This window comes from Bemisia tabaci, chromosome 5 (assembly GCF_918797505.1).
Source record: "Bemisia tabaci chromosome 5, PGI_BMITA_v3".
In the NCBI taxonomy this organism is placed as follows: Eukaryota; Metazoa; Arthropoda; class Insecta; order Hemiptera; family Aleyrodidae; genus Bemisia; species Bemisia tabaci.
Genome location: NC_092797.1, coordinates 35700597 through 35726461, shown reverse-complemented (window position 1 = coordinate 35726461; position 25865 = coordinate 35700597). Strand labels below are relative to the sequence as shown.

The 25865-nt window shown below is 39.9% G+C and overlaps 1 protein-coding gene across 3 annotated transcripts in view; it reads right to left on the bottom strand.

Moving 5' to 3' along the window:
* Positions 1–25865, bottom strand: part of LOC109040804 (Myocardin-related transcription factor) — a 158972-nt gene that overhangs the window by 7025 nt on the left and 126082 nt on the right. For all 3 annotated transcript variants that reach the window (XM_019056876.2, XM_019056875.2, XM_019056877.2), the window contains 8 exons: positions 10989–11054; positions 8174–8305; positions 6975–7142; positions 5211–6026; positions 4457–4636; positions 3266–3633; positions 1054–1580; positions 242–506 (listed from right to left, as the gene is read on the bottom strand). In XM_019056876.2, coding sequence (XP_018912421.2) covers positions 242–506; positions 1054–1580; positions 3266–3633; positions 4457–4636; positions 5211–6026; positions 6975–7142; positions 8174–8305; positions 10989–11054 — 2522 coding nt within the window. The remainder of the gene's footprint in view (positions 1–241; positions 507–1053; positions 1581–3265; positions 3634–4456; positions 4637–5210; positions 6027–6974; positions 7143–8173; positions 8306–10988; positions 11055–25865) is intronic.

Genomic DNA, 25865 nt, shown 5'->3' with positions numbered 1-25865 from the left:
CCTTGTCACACTTAACAATTTAGCTTGTCAATAGGCACAAATGTTGCATGAAATGCATATAATTTAAATTAATTATGTGCCACGATTCTCTTCTCAAACGTTTTTTAAAACTTACTATGCTTTTGATCACTTGTTAGAGTTATCATTAGAAAAAGTTAATCGGTAGGACTAAGATTTGCATGGATCATGATGGAATTCTGACATTACACCCTGGAATAAAAGAAAAGAAGAATCATCATACCTCCTCAGGTTTAATCAATTTTGCTGAGTGATCATTGAATGGAGATCTGCATACTGTGCTGTCATCAATGAACTGTTTGAAAGAATCAACTTGAATTGGCACCAGATTGATTTTGTTATTTGAGAGCGTGATTTGACTATCATCGATTGCTTGTGGTGAAGCACTAATCACAGTGTTTAAGTTTGTTGCAGGTTGAGGTAACGACGAAACCAGTAATTGAGCGGGTTGAACAAAAGTTCCAAGGAAGTCTGGCAACGAAGCAGTTCTGGAACATTTAAATTTTTTCATAAGAAATATAAAACAAAATAGGAATTACTTTTGAGGTAATAATAATTTTTGTGACTACACTTTTGGAATTGAACAATGGATGCAGCTGATCGAAACTTTTGATATCTTTTAGAGCATCAGAAATTTAAGGTTACCATACCTAACTACCGTAACTAAATATTGATGAAAAGAATCTTAAGAATTTTTCGTACCAGTCAATAATTATTCAAATTTTAATTCTTGATGTTGTTAAATATGGCAAAGAGCTGCCTTTCATCCCCAAAAAATATTTGATTACTTAAAATGGAGGATGGACACACAAAATTTGTAATTTACTGTTCTCAAACTTGGGTATACCTTCAGAGGGTCAATTTTTGGAATTTAAGCAAGTTCTTTGCGCCATGTGATGTAAATTAGCCTCTCTAAACTGTGGAACAGTGCCCTCATTTCATCTACTTATCCACCTTAAGAACTTTCTTGTCTGACTTCATCATACATGCATGATATTTAATAATGCAAGAATCGAAAGAAAAAAAATTACATACCTGATATGTGAAAAATTATTTTCAGAGTTCTGTTGGAGGCGGCTCAGAACCAAAGCAGCCTGTTCTTGACCGAGGACAATAGTATTACTCCTTTGAGTTTTACCACTAGTTTGATTGCTATTGCCAAGACTATTACAATTTATTATATTATTACTTTTTAGGGAGCTAAAAGGAGTTGTTCCTAGATTGATGTTGATATCAGCACCACCGGAGAAACTTGTACTATTCACACCATTTTTATTACTTATGCTCAAATTATTATTGTTATTGTTAATACTATTTTTACTACTGTTACTAGTTTTATTGGTTTTGCTACTATTATTAATATTGCCATTAGCCCTATTATCTATCAAATCACTATCGCTCTTTCCGGTTAGAATTATTTGTGGCTGCTGCTGCTGTTGTTGATGATGATGCTGCTGCTGTTGTTGTTGCTGTTGCTGCTGCTGTTGCATTAGAAGTTGATTCAATTGTTTATGTTGAAGGAATGCAGCGAGATTGGCAGCAACACTGGCAGTTTGTTGAGGCTGAAAAACGAGCGAGAAACGGTATTGTGAAAAATTAATCACGAAGGAAATGAAAAATTGAAAGTAAAAAGAGAAACTGTCGCAAAACAGAAAATGTTTAACCGACGAACAATTAGATTAGGTTTGTAATTAAACAATTAACTTGCCAAAAAATTAAATGAAATAAAAATTAAAAACAATACTGGAAAAAAAAGAAATTCTTTGCCTCTTTCCTCTCTTAATACTTAAAATTGATGAGAGACCAATGCTTCAGAATGTTTACGCTTGGTCTTATAATTAAGCCTCAGAAACTTGACAGTTAACTCTTGATGCATTCAAAGTAATGACCTTTTTCTTTTTTTGGATACGTTCCAATCAACAATCATCAATTCTCTGAGTGTTATAAAATAACTATGTAGACTCACTGAGCAAGGCCTCTTTTGAGCTTCAAAAATCATTTCATAGAAAAGTGTCTCAAAAATTTCAATGGTACAATAATATTAAATTTCAATATTATAATTCAATAATTTCAATAATTGAGCAAAGTTTTTGTACAGAAAAGTAAGAATTGTCGTATTGAGTGTTCTAGGCCACAACAATACATCAGTAAACTTTTGCAGCAGGTATTGCAGTGTAATAAACAATATCCATGGTGATTAAGAATTAATGCCACCAGAATAATGACATCTATTTTTGTTTACTTGAGAATCTACCTCTTTTGTCAATTGCTGCAATGGTCGTTGATACTGTCGTTTAATCTACCAGTCAACCATTTCAGACTTGCAGGGTGATGGTTAAAAAGGAAAATGTCATGGAACTGTTCTCTTTTAATGAGTATGGGTTAAAAATAACCCTGCTTCCAGCAATGGGAAAAATTGAAGACTACTAGTTCACCCCACAAAAAATGGCAGGAGAGGAGCAGAGATAAGGACTGGCTTAGGGTATTATTTGAAGGTTAAAACAAAGGTACATTGGTTCATTCCAAAGACATAAAGACAGAGCGCCACAAGCAAAAAATGAAGCTACTTTTCAACCACTTCTACTATTGGCTGGAGGATTGGCGGCGAAATCGGGACAAGTTTGAAATTCAAATGTAGGGCAGGAACTGAATAAAATTGCGTAAATAAATTATTCTAGGTTGATTTTGGCCCAAATTCACTTACCCACATACATTTTTTTAACTGTAGGTTATTTTTGGTTCATCATCGACCGATTAATTTCATTTGGGGGTAACGGTCATCTAGGACTGTAACGGCCTGTTTGAACGGACAGGACCACCATGAGCAGAAGAAAAACTAACTTTATCTGAGATCTTTGCTTGTTACCGAGCCAAAATAGGTGTATTATAAAAGTTGCAGTCCCAACTTTCTTGATATGTTCGTTAGGCATTTAAAACACGTTTAGAAGAAGAAATATGGAAAAATCAAGAGGGCAAGTTCAAATCAAATTTCCAATTGCCGCTATGGATTCCCGCGTACATTTACACACTCACACAAGCACCCAGCGCCAAACCAGGCTTCACTTTTTCCCCTTGCTTTTAGATACGAGCACTCCGTCTTTATGTCTTTGGTTCATTCAAAGGACCTCGGCTTGCCAAAGCCAATAAACCTTTCAATAATAAACTGAGCTACTTACACCTGTACCCCTCTTACCAAGCACTTTTCGTGGTATGAAATATTGGGGTACAGTAGAAAAAAAGTGTTTACCTGGAATGTGTGAACTTGTGTGACTTGCTTGACAGGTTCTTGCTGCTGTTGTTTTTGTTGATTGAGCTGCTGTACTTGCATTGGCTGCTGCTGCTGCTGTTGTTGCTGTTGATGGTGGTTCTGTTGTTGCTGTTGCTGCATTTCATGAATTTTAATGAGCTTCTGCGAATTGAGCAACTGTCTTTCCAGCTCTTCAATTCTCCTATTTTGTTCTCGAATAGTTTCTTCTTTGGCTTCATTAACTACACTACTGATGCTTGTCCCTATCGACTCAGCAGGACTGTCCGGGGCCATTGGTATAGATTCACAAGGACTATCAGGATCTAGTGATCCCATTGACATTGGCTGTGTGGCTGAGGGAGACGATGCTGTAAACAGAACAAAAATAACGACCCATTAGAGGTAGGAAGGACAGACATAAAAAAAAATTTGGAGTCAATTTTGAGATTTTAGCGATTTGATTTTAACATTTGGATTGCATTTTGCAAAAAGGAACCACTAGCATTGCAATGATGCTAAGATTGTGCAACTTCATCTTTTGCAATACAATTGCGGAAATCGTGAAAAACTATGAAATTTAGATGGTAATTTTTGTCTTAAATTTACAGTTTTTAGCGAGTAAAATAGAAACTATTAATGGATAATCGGGTTTTTCCTCCAAGACAAAAGAAGTTGCATAATCTTAGCAACATTGCAATGCTAGTGGTTCCTTTTTGCAAAATGCAATCCATTTTACCTTTGAACAAAATTAGAAATTTTTCTTTTGTTAGGCAACAAGCCATGGCAGATCTTGCTACTAACAATTACCAATACTGTGGGCAGTATAACATGGACATTTCTGCCCTAAAACGCACAGGGTGGTAAACTTTCTTACTTTCAAATCTATTTTTCTACTATTTGTCACTACTTCTACTTTTTACCTATTTTTTTACTATTTTTTTAATGGAAAAGAGAAATATGAGATATACACCGTACTCAGCTCGTTAAGCACTCTCAGATGAGGCACTGAGATTTTCTTGAGCAAGTTCTCCATTCAGTTTAAAAAATATTGGGTCTTTGATGTATTGCATAGACATTACAGAAGCATTTCAGGCGGGTCAATTACTTTTTGACAAATGCAATGCCGTATAAAAGAAGATGCAAGAAGACAGGGATAGAGGAAACCAATGTCAACTTTGAGGAGGAACATACCGGATAAAGAATCTTCTGATGGAATGGTGAAAGTTGTGACATTCGGTGGTGAGTTCATGATGTTTGCTTTCAGCTGTTGTTGACCAGATTCGGTGAAAGGTTTTAACCTCTCGATCAATTGTGGTTTGGCACCGGAAACAGGTAAACTCCTTTTCTTCAGTTCACTTTTTAGGTCGCTCACTGTAAACAAACAAAAGTGTCAACGATGATAAATTTTCCATGGATCTCAAAAGCTAGAGCAAGAGCTTACCTCGAGATTTCGAGATATGATAGCATGAGAGACCTTCTGAGAGGATGGTATTTCTCTTGCAAAACAATTAAAATCCTCCTTGTCTTTCATGCTAGTGAGTCAGGCTAAGAGTCAAAAATTACCAATATATTGGTAGCTGCTTTCGAAGCTATTCAATGTTATTGCTGATGAAAAATGGACTGATAACAAAACCAATCCAGCTGCCTCCCGAGGTCAACAAGTGGTTAAAAATTAGGCTGAACTGTAAATGCATCTAAGAACAGTTTTATTGACCCATTTAGCATGCTGAATCTAACATCAGTATGTATTTCTTTGATCTATGAGGACCCCAGTGTTTACCTCAAATAAAATTTAACACATAAAACGAAAAGAGCAAAAATATTCAGAAATGCTCTGTTACTGAACATAAAATTGAAATGTACTTCAGTGAAAGGAACTAATTAAGACGAAAAAATACTTTTCTACACAAAGAACAAATATTTAAAAGTTGAGAGATATATTTACCTTTCATGTCTTCCAAATTACGTAATGGACGATTTTCTGGCATTGGTGGAGGGGGAGGAGGAGGAGGAGGAACAGGAGGGGCAGGAGGTGGTTGTAAAGAGGTGGATGATACAGGGGTTTGAGGTTTTTGATTGGCTGGCAAAATTATTTTTGGAAGCGAATGAGGATCTGGGTATGACTGATTCATTTTGATCTGCATTTGCATGGCTGCCAACAACATTTGCTGCTGTTGTAAGAGCAGGTCGTAAGAGGTTTCTGTTGGTGGCGAGCTTGAATTTATATTAGACGATTTATGAGCATTAGGAGGGCCTTTGTATTCATGAAATTTGATTGTCCTTGCCTTTGGCTGACTTTTGGTTTTGGACTTCTTTCGATTTTTGTCCTTACCGGGAGCACACGTCTGATGGTGTTGGGAATGGGTCGAAGAAGGTCGAGAGGTGGGAAGGGATGAAATAGAGGGGGTTGTAGCGACAGTTGAACAGACAGATGGAGGTGATGAAATTGAGCTGAGAGGTGACAGCGAGGAGGTAGTGGAACCAAGAGAAATCGGAGAGGCTATTCCGACGACCATGACGATGCCTGCTTGCGCTGCTGCAGTTTCGAGGACGTCACTTCCACTTGACACGGTGAGTGATCGTTCATTTGACTGCGAGCTTGGGGATGCACTGGATTCAATCTGTTGAACTGCACTGAGATCTTCTTTGGGGGACGTTGAATCTGAGCTCTGAGAGTCATCATCTATTGTCATGTAATGGTCAGGAGGTTGCGGTTTTGTCTTTTGACCTTCGCAAGTTGCTTTGAAAGGCACTTGGCCCTCTAAGAAGAAAAAAAGAAGCAATAACTGCATTAGAACAAATTTAATCAATAAGATGACAGCGAAATTATAAGACCAACCCTTTGCTTCCAGTCTATACTTGCAGACCGAGGCAGAAAAAAGTATTTTTGATCGAACAAAGATGTTCAATCTGTTTTCATATTAAATAGAAATACTGTTTGTGGTGGAGTCAGACAAAACAGCCGTAAGTTAAGAAAAAATTATATCAGATAACTATACCACAATTAGAGAAAATGATTCTGCATCCAAAAATTCTAAAAATAGATTATTTGAGTAAATTATAAAGTTTTAGAATCATAAATTCCAAATTTGAGGATAATGAAGATGATGTTTGTGAAAACCGCCTTGAAGTTTATTTGAGTTGAAAAGCAGGAATAAGTGGTCTTTTGAAAATTATGACACTACACATAAAATATTTTAAATCTCCTCGGTTCATAGTTTGGTCAAGAAGCATCATCTCTTAATGTCTCATTTCAATAATTTTTTTCTGGTTGGAAAATCTTTATACAAACACTGATTAATTGGGTGAATTTTTGTGATCATAGCATACACTTATTTTGATGAAATTTTGATTAGAACAACTTTACGAACAAAACTGATGTTCGCTGCATTTTGTTCAATGATCTCAAACAATTCAATTTCATCACGCAGGGTCAATTTAAAAATCAGGAAATATGATACAAACTGCTACCAATGTAATAAACGCAAACCTTCTTCAGAGGTATTTTGTTTTAGGATTACACTGATTGGTTTTGTTTATCATACTCAATCTCGAATAACTGCCTAACCTAGGAAAGGCTAAGGAAACAATTAATTTGAAACCTAGTTCGTGAGTATTAAAAATTAACTAAAGAACATATCTGAGAGACTAATTTCAATTAATGTTTCTGTTAGGGGAGGATACCATTGAAAGCTAATTCAAAATTTACCTTTGACTGCCTTTTCAAAAGAGGGTTCTTCTGTATGCAGAATATTTTTCTTAATTAGTTCTAGAGGACCTGGTCTCTGTGACAGTTGATCATTCAGTGCATCAACTAGTCTACATTTGTTCAACTGCCTTTGCTTCTCAGCTAAAGATGGGTCCACATGACCAGTATCTGTGAAGAAAAAAAAATCATTATAATTTGAATCAAGGGTAGACAATACACAAAAATAAAACAACAGACAAACAACACTCTAAAACAGACTAAATCAATAAAAATAAAAGTGAAATCGATTTAAATAAACCTGCACACTCTAGGTGAACTGGTGCCTAACATAAATTGGCGAAAACTAAGCGTAAAGTTAGTGATGAGACCCTTGGATTTAGCATAGTTTGAAAGATATATAGCATTATTTGTGTCTTATTTTACTTTTAAAAATAATTGTGACTTCCTTGAAGACTACTATCTTAATAGAGAATGAGTAAGTTAAGTCATTAGTTTTTTCCCAATGTGTCAATCGACAAACTAAAACCAAACTGAATAAATTATTACAATGTTTTTGTTTTTTTTTTTTTTTGTTTTTTTTTTTTTTTAATGTATTAGTATGCTATAAAGTAATTATTAATTCGTTCACATTTTTGTGGTAATTGCAGAGCCTTGATACAAATAATGTTTTCTGCTGGGTTGTTCAGTAGGTATGGATGTCATGACCTAGTAACAAAAAATACTGCAAATTGTCATGATGGAATCATAATGCAAGAGAATGACAGTTTTGAGTTTTCTCTTCTCCCCATCAAAATATCTTCCTCGATTCTGCCCAGTTATAAGAGATTCGCAAAGTGTTACTTCTTAATTGAAGCTAAAGCTAGTGTCAAGCTGAGCCTCGGGACAAAAATAATTTCTCAAGATTATTGCGTTAAAAGCTTTTCCCTCTAATCTCATAGCTGGACGATGAAAAAATAACAATGTAATGAATTGTCATTTATAAGTTCTGCCAACTTTTTTGGCAACGTTATTGTCTGGCAGTTCTATTTTAAATTTCCAGAGAAAAAGGAAAAAAACAGGAGTAATTTCTAACCCAATTTCCGGATGTATAAGCGTGTAGGCATACAATTACAAGTCAGTGTGTGTGCGCATACACAGATTTACTGTCAAGATGAATGCAATTATTGAAATAATACAAAAAGAAAGGAATTGCAAATTACCCTCTAAAATATGCTGCCTGACGAGTTCTTCTCTGACGGGCCTTTGTTGAATTTTTGCCTTTAGAAAATCTCCAGTTTTGGCACGCTCAAGCTTTTGCCTTTGCTCATGGAAAGCAGGAGAAATTTTCAGGGCTGAAAGAAAAATAGCATAATTTAACGTGATTTGACATGAATTTAAACATTTTCCCAAGCTGTAGATATTAAAGCAATCATGCACCTTTAAAAAGTAAACCAAAAATTTGGCTTGGTGTGGAAAGCATGGGCGAGGCAATTGTTTTGAAATTAAAAATTTTACTTAAATGAAAGAATGATGAATTAATGAAAAATAATAGAACAATTTTCAAAACTTTTTAAACTTTTTTCTCTTTCACCGAGGCTTTTCTGCCGTGTCCGAGACTAAAAAACTTAACTACATTTCGAAGTTGCAAAAATACATTTTGACTAGAAAATCATTGCGAGTTTTTACTTGAAAAAGTCATTGATTTTACTTCGGATTATAAAAGGAGCGAACTTTTTAGAAAATATATTCTTGAAAAAAATTCAACTATTGGAGTAAATTTTGCAAGTTTAAGATAGAGATACGTTTTTTCGCCTGGAGAACGGCAACTGATGCGCTCAAAACCTACACTGCTTAAAATACAGTTTGAAACGGAGCCGGGGCTCGAGTGAGGCACAGGCGCACAGTGGATCGAGTCATTTGGAGAGGTCGGACAAAATTTGGAAACTTTAAACGTTTATAGCTCCGTTTATACAAAACTTTGAGGCTCTAAAAGTGGTTCCATTGGTTTCCTCGTGAAATTTTCTACTAAGAGCGCCCGCTTAAATTTAGAATGTGACAAAATTAACATCAAAAGGACCCTACAACAAAACGGCCAAATCGGCCTAAACACGGAATCGTACGATTTTCTCAGGGATGAGAGAGGGTCTTCCCAGACACTCAAAACTGGTCATATTTTTTGCCTAACCCCCAGGGAAAAGGGGGGGATGGGGGGTCAAAGTCAAAACCTTTAAAGTAGCATAACTTCTCAACGGTTTGTCGTAAAAAGATGATCTTGGTGTCAAAATTTCCAGAAAAATGAGAGCTTTCAGAATATATGTATGAAATTAATTAAATTTTAAAATTTGACCCACTTTTGGGGCATTTTACAAGGTCCCCCTTTCGTAAATTTTCGTTTTATGAGATTTTCGGTTGTTCGGTTCGCACGGATCAAAACAAAAACAATTTCAAATGAAAGTAGAGCGTTTAAGCTTTAAAACAAGCCCAAGATGATCTTGGGGAAACGATTAGAAGCGGAGTTATGAGTCTTCAAAGTTGACGCGGCGCGCGGGAACCTTGTATGTTCCGAGTCTCAAGGTCACCTGCGCGCCCCGGATTGCCTGCAGGTTGCAAGTTTTTGTGTTTTTATGCTTCTGTAGGTCATTTTTAATGTAAATCATTCAATGAAGATAGTTTAATCAGAATTTTTTAATTTTACACAATGGGCCTTCGGCGAGGTACACCACATTAACGTCAAAAAATTTTAACTGCGTTTCAAATAGCCCCCTCAAGAATAACAACTGAGACTTATTTTGAAGCTCAAAGCTCGTCTGCTTCTACAAGAAACTATTTGGCTTTACCAAGTGAGTTCCGTCAAGCGCTGTAGCTTATAGCTCAATTGAATAATTTTAATATTAGGGGTACCCCAAAATTTGGCATCAATGGGTTCTAATTTCTAAATGGTTCAGTTCTGTATGGAGCATATGTATATTTGAACTGAGGGTCCATGGTTTCTTCTAAATTATAAGAGCAGAATCGTCATCGTCAGCAAATGTTTAATGAGGTATGATGGACATAATGGTTGATACTCTAAGCCCCCTCTCGCTCCTCCCGTAAAATTAAAAAATTCTGATTAAACTATCTTCATTGAATGATTTACATTAAAAATGACCTACAGAAGCATAAAAACACAAAAACTTGCAACCTGCAGGCAATCCGGGGCGCGCAGGTGACCTTGAGACTCGGAACATACAAGGTTCCCGCGCGCCGCGTCAACTTTGAAGACTCATAACTCCGCTTCTAATCGTTTCCCCAAGATCATCTTGGGCTTGTTTTAAAGCTTAAACGCTCTACTTTCATTTGAAATTGTTTTTGTTTTGATCCGTGCGAACCGAACAACCGAAAATCTCAAAAAACGAAAATTTACGAAAGGGGGACCTTGTAAAATGCCCCAAAAGTGGGTCAAATTTTAAAATTTAATTAATTTCATACATATATTCTGAAAGCTCTCATTTTTCTGGAAATTTTGACACCAAGATCATCTTTCTACGACAAACCGTTGAGAAGTTATGCTACTTTAAAGGTTTTGACTTTGACCCCCCATCCCCCCCTTTTCCCTGGGGGTTAGGCAAAAAATATGACCAGTTTTGAGTGTCTGGGAAGACCCTCTATCATCCCTGAGAAAATCGTACGATTCCGTGTTTAGGCCGATTTGGCCGTTTTGTTGTAGGGTCCTTTGCTGTTTTAGTTAAAAATTTCGTGTCAGACCCCCCTAATCGACTTGATCCACTGTGTGGCGATTCTTGAAAGTTGGCGACAACGTTTTTCCTCAATTTAAATGCATGAAAAACAATCGATTCTTGGTAAGGCACCTTGCGTCACCTAAAATCGATATTTTCAATGAATTTGAATGAAGCAAAAACACTTTTGCCAACTTGCAAAATCACCACTGGAGTAAGGGGGCTCCAACTGTACAGTGCAATGAGAAGCGAACGTAATTTTAAAGGAATTTGAAATGAATAGGAATAAAATAGGTCGGATGTAAAAATCACTACTTACGAGGCATGATTCCCTGGGCTACGAGCTGGCCTATGGGGCGTCTCATCGCCAATTTTTTCTTCAGAGCTGTTGAAAAAAAAAACAAAAAAAAGACAGAATTAATTAAGGCTTGGAGAGGGACCAAATTTCGGAGAAACGGAGACAGCTCCGCAAATGAGTTAATAATCGGAGGTCAGAAAAAAACGACGGAATAACGAACTAGGATATGAACCCTCGTAAGTGGGTTAAATTTCTGTCCAAATTTCTCGTAACGCTTCGACATGGCGAACGAGCCGGGTTCCGAGGAAACGGACAAAAATACCTACCACTTTACCAATTTCTCCCGGCTGGGTTGTCACTATCCGACGCGTTTTCATTTCGGTTCTGTTATTATTGCGGTTTGTCTTTGAGAGCTCCAACTCGAGCAAGACCATAAACAATCGCCAACAAATTAACGAGCGGGCCCAGTAATAACACGGGCCTTCAATTAGCGCATCGTACAAGACTAAGTCGACGGCCAACCCTCGGATATCTTGCGGATCGGTCGAATATTCTCCGTCAAAATTTCCACCTTTCAAACCCGATCTCATTTTTCGAGGAGAGAAGATGAGATTTTTGAGAGGTGGGGAGGCAAAATAGAACCCAGAGAGCAAAATGCACTTCTACATTGCACTTCAAGATCTCTGACAAAGTGATCCATAGAGAGCAGTCATTTATCTAAAAATTAAAAATCGAACTGGCGCATCCGCACGGAGAAAATTCTGACAAGAGTTCAATTTTTCCCAGAGAAAACACCAAATTCGGTCGAAACCAAATTACAGAAAAGTATATACTGGAAAAAGTCGTTTGAGTCCCCCCTGGTCAGAAAACGTAGAGGACGCCCTGCCAAATCGTGGATTGGTGGAATATGGCAGGAAATAAGGAGATGCGATTTGCCGGATGAGCTCTGGCAGGATCGTTATCAGTGGCGGTTGGGTGTCGCAGAGCGCACAAAAGCGCTATAAGAGCGACATGTTCGTCATATACTGGAAAAAGGACTCTTCGATCTAAAGTCAAGACTCTTACAATACTTGACAAGAAAAAATACTCTTGATTCAATCGGATATTCGCTTGAATCAAAAGGAAATCCGCCTAAATTAAGAGGCTTGGCTCTCGATTCAAGCAAAAATTCGATTAAATCAAGAGAATTTTTTCTAGTCAATTTTTTTAAGAGTCTGACTCAGATCCAAGAGACTTTCTTTCAACAGTATGATAGTCGATCGCGAAAATGCCTCTTTGATGCAAAGATTCATTCAGTAGCCAACCTGACCAAGAAATAGAGGAAAATGAAAGAAGCCAACGATTCTGGCAGGAGCACGGCGAAATGCATCATCCCCGCGGTCGGAAGTAACCAATCACCGACCGCCGAAGTGACACCGAACACCGAGCGACCACACTTCGGTCGCGCGGAGTCGGCGTATATATTTTCCCGGGCGATGAATAACGCAATTTCCCCGCAGAAAACGGAGGGGGGGGGGGGAGGTTGACAGGAGCAACAACATGGCCCCGCGGGCATGAATGATGCCGAAGCCGAGGGGGTAGCGCCCCTCGGAGTCCCTTCTCGGACCCCCTCCGGTACCCCCCGATGCCCCCCGGTCCTCGGGTTCCGCCCGCGGGCCATTACGGTGAGCCGCGACAAGGGAAACATGGATTGACGTTAATGGAGATGTAACAACTGGACAATTTATGATGCCCGCGCGGCTGTGGCCATATAATTGCGTCGTAATAGCACAAAATTTGAGGAATGTTCGCCCGGCTGCGGCCGGGTGGCTCAGCTGCCGATTTCGGGAAGAACGACGTATGAACATTCCAGCGTTGCGTTGCTAAATGGACTAGACTTTCCGCTAAGGAACTAATACATTTCTGTCTCGTTTAAAGAAAAACACGTGTACAGTGTATGGAACACGCCGGCCAAACAGCAATTTGCCGGTAAGAAATCGCCTTTGGCCGCTAAGGAATGAAACTAGTGGCCAAGCCGTGGTCGCTAAGAAAGTCGTTGTTAAACTCCGTCCTTGGGATTTTTCGGCGTGTTCTGGACTCGAGGCATTTCGAAAGGGCAATTTTTCATTTTGGCCCCTAAGAAGTCTGAGGTGGCCCTTAAGAAAAAATGTTGCAGGCCAGATGGCTGCTGAGACTTCATGCCGAGTTTCAAACACTGCACATATGTACCGTTGATGTCCCATCTAGATGGGTGATTTTTTGAATGAGCTAGAAATAGTATTTTGAATATCCGCGAATATCCGGAATTTGAATATCCGCGGTGAATGGGACCGGAGCTATCGCGGATAATCCAGAACTAATTGTACGCTATTGGACCAGGAAGAGTGATCAAAAAGGCCGTATGAGCCTTCAAACGTTGCAAAATTTCCTTAGAGAAAATATGAATTTCCAGGGAAATCTGCAAGCGAGCATTTTTCTTAGATTTTTCCAGAGAGTTTTAATCGCGATTAGACCTAAATTTTCTGCAAATTTTCAGAGAAATATTCAAAAGTCTCTTCAAGAAAAACCTTTTTTAGCATGAAATTAGGCAACTCTCGAATGTCCACACGGAGTTATTTCTTAGCATGTGCATTCAGGTCTCCTTCACGAAGTCTCAAAGTAGAGATGACTGGTTTTAGTGACACTATCCAAATATTTTATCAGCGGAAATTTGGCAACATTTAAAAGTGGATAGGACGTTTTTCCTGAGCTGTGCCCCGTCCCTTAAGACGCGACCGAGATCCCGGCGACATGCGACGCTTGGCGAGGTTGAATCGCTAATGGAAATAGGTTAATAACCGGCGGGAAAACAGTCCCATGTTTATTAAGTTTGGGTAAATTATTTATTTGTCAGTCGGAACTGCGGGCGCAGATTTATTCTGTTCAATTTGGAGCACGATCTCCTCGTCCTCCTCCAATTAGGGGCTCCCTCTCGCGCGTCGGAGGAGGAATTCTCGCCTCGAGTTCCGAGTTGTGCCAACAACCCAACACAATCATAATTGTTATTGTTATAATGTCTCCAGTCACCAGTGTGCGTTTGAATCTCGTCCGGGGCTTCTGCGACGGATCAATCAGTCGCGAGACTCAACATTAGTGCTTGTCGCCGTTCGCCCGGCAACGCCGCACAGTGGGTCGAGTCACTAGGAGAGGTCGGACAAAATTTGGTAACTTATAACTCCGTTTATACAAAACTTTGAGGCTCTAGAAGTGGTTCCATTGGTTTCCTCGTGAAATTTTCTTCTAGAAAGCACCTCTAAATATTTAAAATGTGCCGAAATAAACATCAAAATTTGCAGTTCTAGGCAAAAATTTCATGTCCGACCTCTCGAATTGATTCGATCCACTGTGCGCCTCGCCTAGTTCCTCGTTGATGCGAATCTCTCAACTGTGCAACATCAAAATTAACCCCGGTCTGACAGACTAGGGTTCTACGACTCCTAACTCATGTCAGACGAGAACGCATTAGAAATAAGGACAAAACGAAACAGAAGGAGGAAAGGCCAGGAAGTGGGAAAAGAACAGGAGGAACAAGAGAAAATAAAAAGTGAAAGAAAGTGATAGAATGAAGGAGAAATCGAAGAGAGAGGAGGAAAAAGAAAAGGGAGATACGAAAAAAAAGAGGTGGACGAGTCGTACTAGCATGCCTTGTAAAACAACTTGTAAAAAAATAATGTAAAACTGGTATATTTACGAGTTGGAAAGCCGTATAGGTACGTAAAAAAATTGTAAAAAAATCGTGAATAATCAGAGTTCAAGAGTTTTAAGGGAAAAAATGATCAAAAAGGTGGTATCATATATTCTAGAACTTTTCAAGTGTCCCCGGAGCAATTTTCCGGAATTCATGGGTACTCGAGGACTTAAGAAGATTCAAGTACATATTCGAGAACTTGAAATGTGAAATGAGAACTTAGAAAATCGACGCGGAAGGGAGTGCATGCATTCTAGGCTGGCTTGAAAATCACGCATGGTATGAGGAGAAAAATTGCGGACCTTAATGAAAAAGTTCAGTGCTTTTTCAGTACTTCCGAACCGCCCTCAAAAAATCAGTACCATTTCCGGATTTTCCGAACCAGCAGTCATAACGCCCTTACGGCGACGATCTGAATTTGGGGCAGAGGTTTGAAGAGTAGACTCAAACTACTCTATCTTTGAGCAAGCAAATGACCAGACGTCGTTTCGATCATTACGCATGGCATGAGGAGAAAAATTCCGGACCCTAATGCAAAATTTCCATACTTTATCAGTGCTTCCGGACCGCCCTCCAAAATCAGTACGATTTCCGGATTTTCCGGTCCAGTAGACATGACACCCTAACGATGTTATAGAATAGAATTTGAATTTGGGGCAGAGGTTTTTGAAGAGCAGACTCGAATTACTCAATCCTGAGGCGAGACATGACCAGACGTCATTACGACGTCGAGGCTCATCCGCGTCTCCGGACGGCGAAAAAAACAAGTCAGATAAAGCATATGCAAACGGATCATAAAAACGAATCCGTTTTATTGCGGCTCATAAACGGAACGGTCGCCATTCCGGGAGCCGGGCTTGACACTTTAATACCCGGCGCGGCTGCGGCGGATTCGATAATCCCAAGATCGTGCATCTCTCGCCCGGGGGGTGAACACCCTTCGAGCCCCCCCCCCCCCTCCCGCAGCTCGTTTTTGGGGAACGAGATCATTGAACGGGACGGAGCCGGCGCGAAATTGGAGGCGACGCCGACCGAAATGCGGAAGTGAGGAAATTTGTCAACGGATTTGGTTGGTTTAAAATTTTCGCACGTCGTAAACTGTTCCTGCGGCGACACGACGATGATGATTTACAGCGCTCGAGATGAAAAAAGTGTCCTGCTTTCCAGATCTCCGGCTCTTCAAATTGGTCTAAAAATATGGCCGACTCCGACGCCGCCACCGGGAGTGGGACGCCGACCGCTGTTGCTCCTTCATCTCCGACACGACGCGCTAAGGAAGAACGCCGTATGAGCCTTTACACGTTGCCAAATTTCCTTCTTAAAACTACTAATTTCCAGGGGAACTTGTGACTTTTTTCATCCAATTTTTTAAGGCAGTTGATTTGCCTTAAAATCTAAAGAATCCGAGAAAAGTCGAGGAGAAATATTCACGCGTTCCGTTGAAATTAAATATATTATCGGGAGAAATTCGACAACATTCAAATGTTCATACGACATTCTTCCTTGGCACGGAACTATTTATTTATTCCTTTTGACCTTTTCACTCCTGCTTCAGCTGTACCACGCCGTCGAGCGTTCTGCTGTTGCTCTTGTTTCCATTTTCTGGACTGATGCTCAACTTCGAGAAATTTCCGAAAAATGTTAACGTATACTCTATGATACAGACATAGCACCTTTTGAAATTCGCCTTCCGTACCTACACGGAGAGAGTATGAACACTGGGTTTCATGGAGATTGGAGACTCTTAGGAACACAGGAGGGTAGTTACCAACCATTAATGAATTTATGATTAGCACCTTCTCCTTTGCTTGTCAACCTTGCAATGGAAGAGGTCCGAGGGACTCTTCATAATACACGCAACGCTATCAAGGGAGGAATTGTGAAGAGCGTTATATCATCTATTTTGCGTGTTAAAGGATAGGAACCTACATTAAAACAGCGTTACGAAGGTGAAGGAGGGAGATCGAAAATTCCAACACTTAGGGTTACGTATTTTAGGAACAGCCCCTAGGTTGAGAAGATATTTTGTAATAGGATGCAAACCTGGTTTTAAAGCTAGGTAAATACGTCTAACTGTGTGATAAGAGGAATCAGACTTCACTTCGTAATATTTTGAGTCGTCTTCACGTAACATACGTCATTTTTACGTTATGCACCCTGAGAACTCCATGAAGCCTGAGATGATTGCGTCAATCATGAAATGTATCCTTGAAAGACAACACTTGTACTACAACGCAGTTCAGAGCACCCCGATCAACGAAAACGAAGAGCCGAATGACCCGATTTCAGGCTTCTCCAACGGGGAAAAAGCGTTTTCAAAATCGGACGGGACGATATCAATGATTGTCGCAGCGAGAGTTATTGCGCGGGTATGACACAAATTGACGCGTATTAAAGTCAAAATTGAATTTTTTGACAGATATTGCGAATACTGAGGGGTAACGACCACATAAATAAATGACCCAAGGTAAAATTTGACACACACAATGCGGATAAATAGGTCACATGCGAAAAATAAAAATAAACGATGGTAGTCCTAAACAAGAGCACGAAGTGAAATTCGCAAAGCGGGATCGTTAAGAGGGAAAGGGGGAGGGAGGGAGGAAGAGGGACGGATTGGGGGCGGGGGGGGGGGGGGGCCGCAAATGAAAGAGAATCGAGGCTGGCAAAACTTTTCAGCGGTCACAGATTACGTATGGGCCTCACTTCAAACAATGACGCATTGTGGACAGCCAGACTGGAGACTTGGTCGCGCTGTACCGGTGAAGGTGTTGAATGTTAAGACTTGAATGTATGTACTTGACCTGATGACCTCTTGGCAATCCCAAACAAACGTTCAGCGAAATTATTAATTTACCAATTACTCGCGTGTTTCCGAAGTGTGGCCAGGAATTATTAACTTGGCAAAGTTCAATGGCGCACTGGCTGTGTGTTGGGCACGAATGGAAAGGTGGTCGAAAATACGGGCAGAAGTACACGAAGTTAAAAAGATTTGGAGGCCCTCGACTGTGAATGAATTTAGAAACTTGCTTTAGTGGAGACGACGTAAAGGGCTGGGAAAGTAACGCAAAGTCTCAGGAGCAATTTTAAGTGGAAAGTTGCATTAATCAAGATCTTCATCATCTGACAGTTATCATTTATTAATCATGATAAATAGATGCAATATGCGTATATACAAAAATAAAACGTGCATCTTTAGCTAACTATTTCTGTATTATTAAGCAATTTTATGCTCCTACAAAATTGGGGAAAAGGCAAAATATGCGATCATTTTGCTAAAAAGAATCAGGAGTCCATTCTAGAGAATGCGATTGTCAAAATCTATACGGTATCGAGTTCTTTTCACACGCAAGAGACTAGAAAAATCATTAACAAGCGCGATAGTTAAGGGAAATTCTGGCACAAGAACTTTCCCGTCTTACGATTCCTACTAGGTCCCTTCATTTCTGTCCTGTGATAGGAACCCTAAGCTACTACACATACTTCTTTTTTATCAAAACTTCCCACGTAATTATAACCCTGCTATCCTCGGTTTAATAAACCCAAGCGATCAACGCAAGGTTAACGGACTGTTATGACGTACGCCTAGTGCTTACTTCCGTTCGGTGGCAGAGGACGGACCCACCGCATTGGTGCTATCCCTTGAAAGTTTTCACGCACAGCACGACGACAGGTACCCACGCTCTTCAGGTGCACTCCACACGTCCACCAGACGTCCATGCAAACGTCATAGTCCGTCTAGTACGCTGTACTATAATCTCGGCACGCTTCAATCCCATAAACACTCGTCATGCGTCGCCCCTCTGACGTAAGGATGTATCTCAATTTCCACGTGAGCCGTGCTTTACGTATAAATCCATGCTTCCTGGGGCTCATGTGGGAATCAATATACGCCCTTACGTCAGAGGGACAATGATATGCGGTACATGCTAAGCAGGTATTCAGGCACACTGCTCACAAGCGTCATGTCTCTTCCTCCGTTACGGGTCGCTAATCATCCCCTTGTGTTTTTCGAGTGGCGAGGTGTAAATGATCGATTATCGATATTTCCCCATTTGAAGGTATGATAAAGAATCGATTAAGGCGTTTCTTGCGAACATCTTGTTCATCGAGTCTTTTACATAGGGTTAAATGGCTAATCAATCGATGTATCGCAAAGCACGCCACGCCACTGTGTTTTCCCCTTCAAGACACACTGAAAGTAAACATTAGGGTTTGTTCCAGCTACTCTTGAGTAGTGCTGCACACCAAGAAAATGGTAGCCACTTAATTTATGGTTACCTTCAGATGACTCATCTCCGCTTTATTATAAATCTATTTCGATAATTTCAAATTCCACCACCTCGTAGTTCAATAATCGAACACGCGCATTATTCTGGTGACCTCCCGGTGGAGATTATTCCGGTGAGTGAAGATGAATTCCAGTAGCGTTGCGTATTTTGCGATACATCGATTGATCTGTCATTTAAACCTTTGGAAAAGGATCGATAAACAGAGTGTTTGCAACTGACACCGTAATAATCGATTCTTTACCACAGCTTCAAATAGGGAGATGTCGATAATCGATCATTCACGCCTCACCACTGATGAATTCATCAACAGTGGCGGATGAGATGAGCATATGGCGCGATGACAAAATTCCATAGGTTGTAGCAACTACGTATCAGTTTGGAAGATTACCTTGAGTCATTGAAAACTACATTCTTTGAGTTAGAGATTTTAGAGTGAGAGCAACTACTTATTATCTTCTTATATTTTTATAACTCGCTCATTCGTCCATTAATCCAGTCATTTATTTGTTGCTTTGTATTTTTATTGCATTTTTTTGGAGAACCACTAATTTGCAATTAAAAATTTGCACTTTTTGTTTTTGACCTCCTTCTGATGGGGGACTGCCACTCATATGTTGTTCTAGCTCCTACCTTGAAAAATATGAATATGCACGCTTGAAACTCAATTTCGATATTCTTCTCTAAATTTTAGATGATGATTAGGATCATGGTGCCTTTCTTTCAAGTCTTTTTAAAAACTCAATTTTACCCATCCTCACTAAATAATACCACTGACTCCCCCCCCCCCCCCAAACCGGTGTTAAAACTACGCAATCCTGCAAAAATTCCTTCATAAGCTTCAATTTGGAGTTAAGAGCGATACATATATTTGCTCAATGCTTCATCAATTTTTTGTCAATTGACCCTCACTTCCCCAACGAGCAACGGACATATAACAAGGAAACTCTTCCTTTGAAAAAATTAATCATTGGAAGAAACATCGTAACAATACTACCATGTTTACAAATTATTAAACAAGCAGTTCTAACTCTAAGCACCATAATCTGTCAGAGTTGGGAAAAACTGCTTAACTTTATGGGGCTCTCAGTGACTTTCACAGAACTTATCATCCGACGATAAGACCAGAGATGTTTAAAAACAATGTAAAAACAGAATTTCGTGGAAGAGATGGCAGCTACGTAAAATCGTTGCGGTTACGGCGCGACACACGACAAACGTCCGAGGCACACTCGGCCGACGAGAAAGATTACTTCAGCAAAATCCACCGCCTACACTTCCCGCTTCAAATGTTATGGATTTTGACGATAATAAGGCATGAAAAAAAGAGAAAGAGAGAAAAAAATTGAATAAAAATCATGGAAAGAGAGCGGGACTGGAACTGGAACTCTGCACGACACAAATTGTGGGTAGTGGGTTTGGCGCCCCCGTACGAAATTGAGGCAGGCGAAGGAAGCGAGACAAAAAATATGCATGCTTTAATTAACTCAGCATGATAGACGAGCTGAAATCAGTGGCGCGGCGTGAGTAATCGATTATCGATATCTTGCCATTTGAAGCTATGGTGAAGAATCGATTATTAAGGTGTTCGCTGCGAACACCCTGATAATCGATCTTTTTTCATAGGTTTGAGTGGCGTAGCGATCGATACATCGCAAAGCACGCCACGCCACTGGCTGAAATTACTTGTCGCGTGCCTCATTGACGCTCCGCCGTCGAGTATTCACGCTGCGCATATTAAACGTAAGCCTCGCGTCCCCCGCAGTCCGGCTTTCCGCCGAAATCCTCCTTTAAAAATCGTCAAATCGATGGGGGAAGGAAGCGCGTTTTCGGCACCATTTGACAACACCGGTCGCGCATGCATGACAAATCTTTGCGGCTTATGACGTCACGCATGACGAGAATCAGTCATGACGCTGGTTTGACGGAGATTTTGAGCTAGGGCAGGAACTATCATGTTTAAGCTTTAGATACAGACGTAATACACTCGCTGGTCACGTGAACTGTTTAAACTTGGTAAGAACAGGTACAGAGGAGATTGAAGAAGAGGTAGAAGAAGGAAGAGGAGACGGAGGAAGAAAATTCGGCATAAGAAGAGGAAGGAGGAGAAAAATACGAAGAAAACGAATTAGGACTGGCCCACAGTGAATCGAGCCAATAGAAGAGGTCGGACAAAATTTGGAAACTTAAAACACATATAACTCCGTATATACAAAATTTTGAGGTTCTAAAGGTGGTTTCATTGGTTTTCTCGAGAAATTTTCTTCTGCATACGCCCCTTGGAATTAAAAATGTGACGTAATAAACATCAAAATTTGCAGTTTCAGTCAAAAATTTAATGTCCGACCTCTCTAATTGACTCGATCCTCTGTGCGGTCGCGGGCACGCTGTAAGCTAGAGCGCCTTCAATGTTTCTACGAGCGACACGCACATCCGCTGGACATGTATAGTTGCATCCAAGAGTTGACCTACTGAGAACGCAAGGAAAGTTTGAAAAGGATAAGAAAGTTGAATACCGGTAGGTCTTAGATTTAATAATGTTCCATACATATATTGTGCTGATTGTCACTTGTTGCGAAATGGCAGAATTTTTGAAACCGCAGATTCATGCCAACTCTGGTGGCAACAGAGTTAGATTTAATGTAATTCCGCCAACTCTCCCTTCATTCTGCTCCCAATTTTTACATGCATATTTTGACACCCATACCTCGCCATCGCACCACATCAAGATTTTTGTTAGTCGAATTTTAACGTCTTAATGCTCAGCGTGTGTTAATTCATAATTCATTTACTGACTCATTGCGCCTTTCTTGACCCACCGGCTTTCATACTATTCCACCGGACAAAGAAAGACGAAAACGCAGGTAATTTACACAAGGAACCATCGATTAGATATTACTTGCGTGGGTAGCTTAAACATCGAATTTCGGTGATCGAATACAAAAAAAAGTCATAAAAAACCAGTTTAATGATCTACAACCACCGCGATTTCCAAACGCTATACATTGGACGTATTCAGTTTGATTTTTGCGTCAAAAACTACCAAAAGACACAAAAGATACATTTACTTTGAAAAATTTCCTGCTGGACGCAGAATCTTCGATCGCGATTTCACCAGAGTATCGAAATGATTCCAAATTCTCATTTTCATCAGAATTGAGGTAAAATATAAATAAATATCCGTGGGGTGAGTAGGAATTTAAATTATACGTGCAAAATTCAACTATTAGATGCACATTTGAAAAATATGCAAACGTACAAGCCAAAAGTAAGGAATAATACATTTTGTATTGGAAAAAGAAGAAGAAGAAACTAGTAGAAGAGAATATTGAGCTGCATGGTACCAATAGCAACATCCCTTCTTTTTCGAGTGCTATTTAAAGGCACTGCAGTTTAAATCAAATATGGGAGGGGAATAGAGAGGAAAGATGCGATGAGGAATGTTAAAATCCATTTAATGAGTGTTAAGTTTATTCGAAATAAAATAGCCGACTGCATCAGCAGCAAAAAAAGAAAATGCAGCGACGATAGACAGGGCTCTACGGCGCCAAGACGTCGGAAAAGCTTTTTCCTGTTGGAACAACAAAACAGGTTTAATTTTAATTCATTCAAATCCTATTGAAGGAGGTGTAAATAAAAGAAAATATTCTGAATTATTGGAGCGTTGAGTCTGCTACCGCGTCATAATCGCGTCGCGTTTGTTGACGAACACGTCAAGCAACACACTTAAAAATAGGATGTTCGCACTTTCATCGCTTGGATTATTGCACGAGGAAGAGACAGAAAAACCGGGCTTATGCAAATTGTAGGGAAAAAATTCCACATCTGCCGATTGGTCACTTGACGACTGCTGTCAAGATTTAGATTCCAGAACCGGGAGCAAGAAGTGAGCAGAAATAAAAAGAGCCATTACAAGTAGCTGGCAGCAAGTAAGTAGCACGCTACTAAATCAATACGTCTCCAATTTTTATCAAGGAGGGGAACCGTCATAACATATTCAGAGCGAATGCATGCAAATGAAAGTCGAGAGAGGAATTTCTACTCTCTCGACGATCAATTTTAGAGCCTGAATTTGCGAGAATTAAGTAGTTAATACGCCCGTCGTCTGGCCGTGTTACATTTGAAGAAAGATTGCCAATGTCTCGTCGCAAAAAATTTAGATCAACGCTCTTAGTGTCTCGGTGATAAATTATTATTTCTTAATTTAAACTAGGTTGGATCTACGCTCAAGTGGCACAAGCGTGTCAGGGCGATTAATTATAATTCTCTTGAGTTTTCCTCTATTTTATTATATTCCAGAAAATAAAAATGGAAGCAGGATTTCCAGGAATGATCAACCTTACGAAGCGTCAATGAAATTATAAAACTACGAATTTATGATTTCTTCAAAGCTAACATTATTTTCATGTGAAGTTATCGTCTTATTTTCGAGGCAAAATAATCAGCAAACATTTCAGACTGAAGTGCACAACTACTGAGAGTGAGACCGAGAGTTACCGAGGAAAGAAGCGAGTCCTCCTATGTCCCTTTACCGCAGTACACGTTTCCCAGAGAACCAAAATATCTCTCTCTAATTTAAGGGGACAATATAGGGGGACGGTATGTTACTCCGACCCCTTCACCGACGAGGAATTCTTGGTTCTGGTCGTGCATTTGCACTTTTCTGATTTTGAGGGCCCCTGAAATTTACTACGAAATAATACATGCCGGGAAGGACATTTTATTTTAAAAAAAACTGCACCCTTCGATGATAAACAAAATATGAGAAGAGTATGAGCCAATTCTATCACTTGAAGACTTTAAAGACTCTTGGAAAACCTTGTTGCAATTTTATAATGAATACCTACGTACAATAATATGTCCTGATGATTAGATTAGTTTGCTACTGCATGATGTAAATAAAATCAGACTTTGCTGCACTATTTCAGAACTGCAGTTGACAGATGACTCAAAGAGGGAATTGTGAACTCAAATCTATCAGCAATAACATCATAAGTTTCAACAGTTGGTTGTGTCGCAGTAGCACGATTCACATAATAATACACGTTAAAAATACAGAGCCACGTTGACGGGTGACCTGATTTAATCGACCTAACATTCGACTAGAATGAGCACAAATGCAAATACTCCCCTCGATGTTTTGTCTTTCCTTTTTATTAATTCAATACAATTCCTCCATACGTTTTTTTAAAATTTAAAATTTAAAATTCAGCCACAATGGGGGTAATTGGGTCATCGCTGTCGATTCATCAGATTTGATGGTGTACAAAAAATCCAAATGAATATGATTAAAATTAAATTTTTGAACTTATGGGCAGCCAGGCTTCCACCAGCAAGTGCATGCACTTGATGGATGCAACTCCATTAGCAAATCGATTGCTGTAAATGCTGGATGCGCACTAAGTAACGGAGCTCGGTGCTTGTCACGTTATGGTATCAACTCCCGGGAAACTTGGTTCCAAATGAAGAAAGTTCCGCCGACTTATGAAAACCTAAAATTGAATATTCAAAGGAATATTTATTTCACAACTTGACCATCAGGCAACCGACGACGAGTATGGAGCTCCAGCCTTGAGCGTACTTGTGTTCTCATTCATCTGAGTGAAGTCGACGTTGCCAAATGGTTTTATTCGATAGTTTATTATTTATACTAAATTTTAAAAAGTTTCTAAGGGAATGTTTTTCCATGTCTCTCCTTGTAAAAAACCTACATGTTTATGTTTTCTCGTAAATTTTCTGTTATTAAGCGAGAATATTTGGACAATTTTAAAAACAGCTGGACGTTTGGATTGTTCCACACAGAAAGTTGTTATGATTGCACATGTTTAGACAGGTCAATGGAGATTGCCGGGTTTGGAACCAGGGGCTTCAATGGAGATGTTGCATGTGTGAGGAATTGGCGATTTGACTATTGATTCTTCTGTATTAAAGTTCGCGAGAAACACGTTGGTCCCAATGGTTTTCTCTGAAATCAACTCCCAAGCTCCAAAAAAGCTCTCAAGTTGAGGCCAAAATGGAGGAGATATCCCATGCTATCCTGAGAGTCCACCTCTACATCAAGACAAACTATCTATGCAAAGATGGGGAGCAAATACATAGACAGGGCTGCCATTTTCATTGGCGCCTCCAAACCTGAAAACACGGCAACCCTTACTATTGTATTTGCTCCCTATCTTAGCATGGAGAGTTTGTCTTGATGTAGGGGTGGACTCTCAGGATAGCGTGGGATATCCCCTCCATTTTGGCCTCAACTTGAGAGCTTTTTTTGAGCTTGGCAGTTGATTTCAAAGAAAACCAGTGGCACCATCGTGTTTCTCGCAAACTTTTACGTTAGAATCAACAGTCAAATCGCAAATTCTTCAAACATGCAACATCTCCATTGACAAAATTCGAAAATTTTCAAAAATTTTAATTTCTCGCTCGAATTGCGACAAAGATTCCAGGACCCTCAATAGAACCAGCGAACACATCGATCTATCGAACGGGTGTCTACTAAAACAGGCTGGCAAAAATTCAATACTTTTTCAGTACCTCCAATTGACGAAATTCGAAAATTTTCAAAAATTTGAATTTCTCGCTCGAATCGCGACAAAAATTCCGGACCTTCTCGCGAAATTCCGAACTTTTTCAGTACTTCCGGACCGCCCTTAAAAAATCAGTCCTATATCCGGACTTTCCGGAAATGCCGGACTTGTAGACACCCTGATCGAATGAAGTAGCCACTCAATCAGTCTATTGCGGTGCGATCCGGCAACCAGGCTCGGAGCTTTAGCTGGCAGTCCCGGCCTGGACCACGCTCCTCGCTCTCGACGCGCTCCCAATAAAAAATCGCACAGATGCGGTCAGAGCGGCACTCGGCTGTACTTGGGAGGTGACTGGCGCCAGACGGCGATTTCACAAACG